The sequence below is a fragment of the Lipotes vexillifer genome, unplaced genomic scaffold (assembly GCF_000442215.2).
Source record: "Lipotes vexillifer unplaced genomic scaffold, Lipotes_vexillifer_v1.1 scaffold545, whole genome shotgun sequence".
In the NCBI taxonomy this organism is placed as follows: domain Eukaryota; kingdom Metazoa; phylum Chordata; class Mammalia; order Artiodactyla; family Lipotidae; genus Lipotes; species Lipotes vexillifer.
Window position 1 is genome coordinate 1,861,112 of NW_006779129.1, and position 8,497 is coordinate 1,869,608.

At 56.0% G+C, this 8,497-nt stretch overlaps 1 protein-coding gene across 1 annotated transcript in view; it reads right to left on the reverse strand.

Moving 5' to 3' along the window:
* Nucleotides 1–170, reverse strand: part of PFKL (phosphofructokinase, liver type) — a 27,834-nt gene extending 27,664 nt beyond the window's left edge. The window contains exon 1 of the mRNA XM_007452494.1: nucleotides 22–170. Within this exon, the coding sequence (XP_007452556.1) occupies nucleotides 22–106 (85 nt within the window). The 5' untranslated portion in view covers nucleotides 107–170. The remainder of the gene's footprint in view (nucleotides 1–21) is intronic.
* Between the last annotated feature and the right edge of the window lie 8,327 nt (nucleotides 171–8,497).

Genomic DNA, 8,497 nt, shown 5'->3' on the forward strand with positions numbered 1-8,497 from the left:
CCCCCGCGTGCCCGCGCCCACCTTGCGCATCGCCGCCGCTGGTCAGCACGCCGATGGCCTTGCCGGCCCCGGACATCCGCAGCTTCTCCAGATCCACGGTGGCCATGGTGGCGCCGACTCGGCCGTACTCGCTCTCCCGCCGGGCGCCGCCGCTCTCGCTGGTCCCGCCCCGCGCCCTGCGCTCCGCCCCGCGCCGTGTGATGTCACCGCTGTCCACGCCGGGGCGGGGCCGACGTGCACCCGGCACCTGGGCGGCGGAACTGGGGCTCGACCCGGCAGCGCCGGCCTTTTTGTTCAAGTTTCTAAACCTGTTCAGTCTAACAAGGGGCGCGTTTATTGAGGGGGCGGATCGCGGCCGTCTGGGTCTGTTTAGTCACACCCTGCGGCAGAGCTGGTCAAGCACGGTGACCAGACCTGAGGGAAGGCCAGCCAAGGGAGGCCAGACGAGTCCCATTGCCAATCGCTGCCTGCCCGGCTTCCCGCAGGAATTTCTTACTCCAGGCGCCGGTCTGTTTCAACTTCGTTCATTGCAGGTGCCACAGAAGCTCTACCCCGACGCGGGGCACCCCTGGTGATGGCCCTCGGTCCCGGAGGGGTGCATGATTAAGATGCGAAACGAGTTAAGAGGAAAACCAGCCAGCATCCATCCATTCATTTATCCCTTACTTCAGTAAATGTTTGCTGGACCCTTGGAAAACCTGCACACCAGGCATCGTGTGGGGTGGGCACCTGGGTCAGGACAGGGGGCTCTACCTTGGGTGGTCAGTGGGTCAGTCACTCAGAGCCACGAAGCCCCTCCCCGGATCCAGGCCCCCCGAAAGGTGGGAACCCAGCCCAGTCACCAGACAGACTGGACGCTTGCCCTCAGGAAGAGTGGTCGCTGGTGGGAGAGTCCCCATGAACCAAATCGGGGGCTTTGAGGAAAGGCATCCATCGTGACAGGGCCCAAGACACCCAGTGGGCTGGGGGACTGGGGGTGGAGTGGGTAACATTCTGTTTCTTTCTTTTTATTAATTAATTAATTTATTTATTTATCTGGCTGCGCTGGGTCTTAGTTGCGGCACACGGGATCTTCATTGCGGTGTGCAGGGTCTTTTATTTTAGTAACGGCATGCGGACTCTTAGTTGCGGCATGCGGGATCTATTTCTCTGACCAGGGATCGAACCCAGGCCCGCTGCCTTGGGAGTGCGGAGTCCCAACTGCCGGACGGCCAGGGAAGTCCCAGTAGCGCTCTGTTTCTTGAGCTGAGTGGTGACACAGGTGTGTTCGCTTTATGAAAATTCAGCAAGCTGATCACCTATGATTTGTGCCTTTTTCTTTATATATGTTATGTTCTAATGCAAAGTTTACGTTAAAATATTCCATTGTCGGGGCAGCTGGAGGTATGAGTCAAAGGGAGAGAGTTTCAGTTCTGCAAGACGAGTGTGTTCCAGAGCTGTCCAGCCTGGTGCTGGAAGTTACTCATTCTGTAGTGGACACTTAAAACGTGTAGTGGACACTTAAAACGTGTAGTGGACACTTAAAACACGTATGTTACATGTTCTTATCACGAGTAACAGCAAATATTTCTTAACTTATCACAGAGGGGAAAGAGGGACCTCATTAGTCACAGCTGTGCCAAGTCAGACACGGATAAGAATCTGGGCCACTGGACTGACCTCCTGGCCTCAGGTTAAGAAGATGGAGGAATGGCAGGGACTCACAGGCAGCCCTCAAACTCTCTGTGCCCCGAGGCCCCCCGCCCTTGGGTGGATGGTGGCCTCACCACTGGGCGCACAGCTGTCGTCCTGGGGTCTCTGTCACCATCGGTTTCCCTTGTGGACCTCGTGGTCACCAGCTCCCAAATCGTCCTCCTTCATTTGGGCAGAGCGCACATCCTCCAGGAGGTTCCTGAGAAAGGGCTCAGGGCGTTTTGAGATTCTGCCTGTGTGAAATTGGCCTTTCTCGACCCTGGTACTTGATTGCAGGCTTGGCTGTGTGTAGAATCTTGGGTGAGAAATCATCGTCCTACAGAATTTTGAAGGTGGCTTCCATCATTCCTTGATTCCAATGTTGCAATCTCAGCAAAGGGAAGTAAAGGGAAGTCAAAGCCGCCTGACTCCTCTGTGTGTGCACAGGGCCCAATATTTCCTCCCTAGAAGTGTGCAGAACCTTCCTTTCCCGGGGGCTGTGAAATTCCACAGGAGATGCCTTGTGTGGGTCTGCTTCCCAGTGGGGGGCCGGGCACGTTCTGGGTCCTTCCAAGGCAGCAGTGCGTGTGTTCTATCTGGGACAGGTTCCTGCACCATTTCCCCGACAGCTCTTTCCTCTCTGTGTTTTCCCTTTACTCTTTCTGGAACTCCTGGTATTTCCATTTTGATATCCTATATAGTTTTACTTTCCATTTTTAGAAAGTCTTAGCTTGACTTTTCTATTTTGTAACTCATTTCTGCTGTACGTTCAGGGAGCTTTCTTCAGCTTTTTGCTGTGCCAACCTGGTGTAAAGTTCTCCGTTTCTGCCATCATGGTTTTGGTTTCCAAGAGCTGTTCCTTTTAACAGAGTCTTGTTCTTGTTTCATGAATACAGGGCCTATCTCTCTAAGAATCTTATAGAATCATTCCTCCCTTCTGAGTCTCTCTTTTCAGCTGTGCTGCTTTCTTTCTTTCCTCTTGTCTTGGTCTCTGCCATCCTAGGGCCCTGCTCCAATGTCTGGGAATCCTTGGCTATCTGTGATTGATTAAGAGGCAGAACCTCTGAATGTGACAGGTGACTTTTGGTTGTTGAGTCTTGCTGTAGGGTGAGCTTTCTGGGCCACTTTTTGGGTAACCCCCAGAACTGTTGTCCCTTTAGGTTGGTCAGATTCAAGAAAAGAATCTTCCAGCCTCTTGTCTGGAGGGAAGATCGCGTCAGGAGCTGGAAGAGGGGGTGGAGCCCCACATGCAGCCTTCTGCCTGGTGATCCGGCCACACACTTTCCATGTGGACCCCTTGCCTCAGTTGTTTATGGCGTTCCCAGGTCCAGACACTCTGCCCGACCTCCAGAGTAGAGCTCCTGACCTCTGCTGGGGTGAGGGAGGGATGCGGGGCTCCATTTTTCAGCCAGCCTGACCCCTCCTCTCCCACCAGCCTCATCTGCTGAGGCCTCAGGACCACTCAGCACTTGGCCGGGGGGCCCGTGTTTACGCCCGGGGTTTTTCTGGAAGACTATGAGGGGTAGATCAGCTTGCATACTGGGGGACCCCAACCTTGTACTGGCCCAGCCTGGTTGTTTGCACCGGCTGCAGAAGCATTTCAGATCCCAACCCGTCAACCACAGGGACGGCCCTTTCCTGGGCTCCAACCACAAGCCTTGTCTGCCTGCTCCAGGCTCATAGTCTGTGAGCCCAGGAGACACAGGTGCTGCACATGGGGTACAAAGTTGGACAGAGACGCGGGGAGGGGACCCTGCCCAGGGAGGTGGGGGACGGGGGGACCATGAGTGCTCAGGATGGCCCCTCCGGGAGCGAGGCAGGGCAGACCTGGCTGAAAGCAGAATAGGGGTTTTGATCATCCCCCTGCAACTCGGGAGAGCCTCCTTGAAGGCCTGTGGTCTGGGGTTTGTTGGCTTGCTTTTCCATTTTGCCGTGGAGGATTCAAGCATGCACGTAGGCAGGGAGAGCAATAAGATGGCCCCGTGCCCCCCTCTCCAGCCCCCCGAATGTTCTGTCAGGACAGGGTAGGAATTTCAGGAAGACGGCTCTGAGTGGAGGATGGAGGGAGGGGCGGCGCATCTGGGGGCCATGAGCAGTGATGGCGTTCTGGGGCGGTGATGGTGGAGAGGGGACGGATCTGTGAGGTGTCTGAGAGGCCCAGCAGGAGGGTCTGGGCGTGGGGCTGGGGAACGAGGGAGGGGCTCCTGCACCCCGTGGGAGATGGGGGGGCAGTCGGGGCTGGAGAGCCTCTTCCCCCTGATGCCCTGCCCTCCCGGGCGCCCCTTTAGCTCTGGAAGCACTGCTGCTGCACCTGTCCCACCCCCATCCCCGGGGCCGCCCCTGATCGCCCCCTAAAGTAACGTCCACCCCCCTTGGAATGACGGGAGCCATTTCCAGAGAACAGGGTGCCGGGAGTTCAGCCTCCTTGGGATGGAACGCTGCCCTTCAACACACGGGAGGAGGGCGCCCTTCGCTTTCCCACATCTGCTCGTGCCGGGATCCGTGAAGCCAGGCAGCCGGGGCTCGGGGCAGAAGCGGGGCGACTGCCCAGCCACGGAGAGCACAGCCTGGCTACCTGCTGCACCAGCCCGCCTCGGCCGGGACGCAGGGACACGGTGGCAAGAAGCTGTGCCTTTTGGAAATCATACTTTTTAAGTTATTTAAAAATCAACCGTAGTGACAGAACAGTTTACAAAGGAAAAATCATATAGAATCCTTGTTTCAACACAACTGTCTTCATCTTTTCAGTGTTTTCTCCCAGTATTCCCCTCTATATACACACACATACGCGCATATACATACACACGAACGTATGCACGTATATACGCGTGTACACACGTATATTCATACATACGTCTACATACATATGCTCTCTTTTTATATATATTCTGTGTATATATATAAATATACACTTTCTAAATGTATATGTATATACAGGGGACGCTTGAAAGCATGGGTTTGAACTGTGGGTCCATTTATATGCAGATTTTTTTCAATAAATATATTGGAAAAACTTTTGGAAATTTGTGACCATTTAAAAAAATTTGCAGACGAGCCACATAACCTAGAATTATCCAAAAAGTTAAGAAAAAGTTAAGTACGTCATGAATGCATAAAATATATGTATATATACACATAACATACAAAATACACGTTAATCAACTGTTTATGTTATCGGTAAGACTTCTGATCAACAGTAGACTATTCGTAATTAAGTTTCAAGGGAGTCAAAAGTTATGCTCAGATTTTCAACTGTACAGGGGTAACTCCTGAGTTGTTCAAGGGTCAACTGTACATACTCTGTCATAGATAGGTAGGTAGACAGACACTTTCTAAGTACACACATACACGCTCTATATATAAAGAGATAAGCAGATGGATGGACAGAGTGTATGTACATACGTGTGTATACATAGATTTTACATACATATAAATATAATTTAATAAGTATCTGTTCACCCACTGGGCTTGTGTTTATCATTCTTATTGTCTGTCTGGATAACATCCCAACCTCTGGGATTATTTCTCCTTGGATACTGAACGTTTAGTCCATTTTCAGAGTCGGATTCACTAATTGTGCGGCGCTGGCCGGCCTGGGCTCTGTGCAAACCTGCCCCAGGCACACACCGTCTGGAGGGGATGGTCAGAGAGCAAGTGACCAGGCAAAGGGGACTGTGCCCTGAAGGAATGGAGAGGAGGCTGTGGCGAGAACGAGGGGCTTCCCTGAGACTGGGGTGTGTTATGCTTGGGATGGGCGTCCTCTGGTGGGTGGTCTCTGTCAGAGGGCTGGGGGGCTTCAGTGGGGCTGCATGGAGCTCACCATTGCTGTCATCAGTTACCCAGCAGCTTAGAACCAGGCTGCAGAAAAAGCCGCAGGTGGAACAGAGTGGCCGTCAGAGCCCCCCCGGGGGCCTGGTCCCCCCCTGAGCGCCTGTCCCCAGGACCCCTGTGAGACCCCTGCCTGCGGTGCTGCCACCAACCTCCCAGAGGGGCTGCAAGTCCCGAGAGAATTAACAGAGGTGAGGCGACCATCCTGGAAGCTGCAGGTTGACAGTCAGATGACCGGAGCTCGGGTGACGGGGTGAATGAGGCTGCGTCCAGTCCAGTTCAGACCACCAGCCAAGAGCTCAGCCCCGCTCGGTTATCTAGACTCTGACCGTGTCCAGAGCGCTGTCTACTCCCAAGCCCACCAAGCCCCCGACACGTCCGCCTGCACCGGGCTCTTCACCGCTTGTTAGCGATGACCCCCGACCCCGTCCAGGGGTCCAGCACGATAGGGTATGAAATTCACACCCCTTGTTCACAGATTGTTAACAATATCAGAACACTGACAGCTAAGCCTCCAACCAAGTGTGGGAAAATAAGACCTTTGCCAGCCTCGTGCAGATGAAAAGAGCGATGTTGGTGTCATGGCCAAATCCTGTCCCTGTTAAAGAAACAGGTACTCGTGACACTTGCTAAGTGTGCTAAGGAACTTTATTCTAGGGGGACCTCTGCACTGGGGTTTGCAGGAGGGGAGAGAGGTCCAGCTCAACTCTGAATACAACGTGGAAAGTGGAGATTTATGGCCAAGGAGCAAAGGTGAGGCCAGTGGATGGAAATTACAAAGAGCAAACACTGAGGTGAGGGAATGCGGCTAAGTCTCTCAACGGGACCCTTCCTGAGGGCGGGCCAGGTGACCAGCTATTGAGGGCGGGGATGAGAAATGCAGCAGATATCCAGAGACATCAGAGTCCAAGGGTGGGGATCTCCCCGAAACTGACTTGGCAAGATTCTTGCCAAAACTAAGGACCAAGGACAGAGGCCAAGTCTGAGCCAACTCAGAGGAGCCCGAGTGGAGTCTGGTCAAGGACAGCGTCTGTGCCCCCCACCCAGCTCACATGCTGAAGCCTCAGCCTGCAGCACCTCAGAACGTGGCCGTACTTGGAAGCAGGATCTCACGGAGCTGGCCAAGATAAACGGGGTTGTTAGGATGGGCCCCGGTGTCCCCCTGAGAAGAGGAGATCAGGACACTGACCTGCACAGAGGGACAACCATGTGAGGACCCAGGGAAGAGGCAGTGGTCCACACGCCCAGGAGGGGGGCTTTGCGAGGCACCAGCCCTGCCGCACCCGGATCTCGGAATTCAGCCTCCAGGACTGGGAGAGAATAAACGTCTGTCATTTGAGCCCCCCGGTCTGTGGCACTTTGTCGCAGCAGCCCAAGAAACGAGCCTGGGGACGGGATGTACAAATGAAACCGCTGGCTGATGCCCACTCACCCACTGGGCAGACACACGCTTCAGGGTGTTACGTAGCCGGCAGTCGTTCGGTGCTGGATGTGCAAGACCAGCCTCCAGCCCCACAGAAAGACAGACAGGAGCAGTGGATGGACGGTCGGCCCCTGAGGAGCAAAGCAAAGCGCAGGGGCTGCAGAAGGGCAGGGCCTGCTCTGGACAGTCGTTCTCTCGTCCTTGTGTCCACTTCGCTTAAAATGCGGGACGAACACAACACCAGCAAACTCAGGCTGTTGACGGCAGGGAAGGATGCAGCTCACGGCCCCTGCGTGCCTCCTGCTTCCCACACTTCCTTCTACGCACACCGCAGACGGACAGACGGGACTTGGGACTGCTGCGAGCGCCCCCCGCCCCCCGCCCCCTGTGCTCAGCTCCCAAAAGTGACATTTCCTGAGCTTGTGGGAAGTGAGACGGGTGCAGTGGAGGCCACCAAAGGGAGCACTGAGCCCCCAGTGGAGGGTCTCCATGGACCCGTCCATAGAAGGATTCTGACGAGGCTGGGTCTCCAAAGCCCGGCGTGAGACCCAGTGGTGCCAGGGCTGCAGTGGGCTCAGAGGAGGGCCGGCCGCGGCTGTGCTCAGCAGCGGTGGGGGTCCTGGGAGGGTGTGACAACGATGGGCTGGGTGTCTGTGACACCTGGGTTCACCCTGGTCAGCTCCCCGATATACTCCTCCACCACTGCCATGGTACCCACACCACGTCGTCCCCACCGGCCTCTGCAAACTTCATCCAGCCCTGCTTCGTCCTGTGGGTGGGTGGCGGCTGGGGGCAGAGACAGCAGCTGGGCTCTGTGGGGAAGAGCAGCTCTCAGGTAAGCAGGCCCCCCACCCCCCGCGTCAGGAAGGGCCTCCGCTCCATTTCCCCCCACCCTGGAGGACCCTGCTCGGGGTATTCCCCCCCCCCACCAAGCCTCAACTCTGGTTTCCTCCCTGCAAACTTCATCCAGCCCTGCTTCGTCCTGTGGGTGGGTGGCGGCTGGGGGCAGAGACAGCAGCTGGGCTCTGTGGGGAAGAGCAGCTCTCAGGTAAGCAGGCCCCCCACCCCCCGCGTCAGGAAGGGCCTCCGCTCCATTTCCCCCCACCCTGGAGGACCCTGCTCGGGGCATTCCCCCCACCCACCAAGCCTCAACTCTGGTTTCCTCCCTCCTCTGGCTCATCCCTTGTCCACAAATGTGATCTGGCCTCCAAGCTGGGACGCTCCACATGCGGCCACGGCTGCTGTGTCCCTCCTGCCATCACTGCCCGCTTCCCCTGCCCCACTGCTGCCCACCTAGCCCGGCCCGGCCTGGAACAGCTGCCTACTCATTCATATGACGCTAGTGCCCTCACCAGTGCGTCCCTGTTTGAATAAACGGCTCGACCTTGTGGCCTGGGGCAGTTACCCCCTCCGCTGGAGGGCATCGGCCAGCCCCTCCCCAGTACTGTCCTGGGTGGGCCGACATGCCCTGTCCCACTCCCGCAGAGGCTACCTAATGTGTGCCCGGCACAGAGGGGCTCCAGAGGGTCTGAGTGAGCCACGAGACCCCCAGAAATCCAAGGGCTGTGTGTCCCA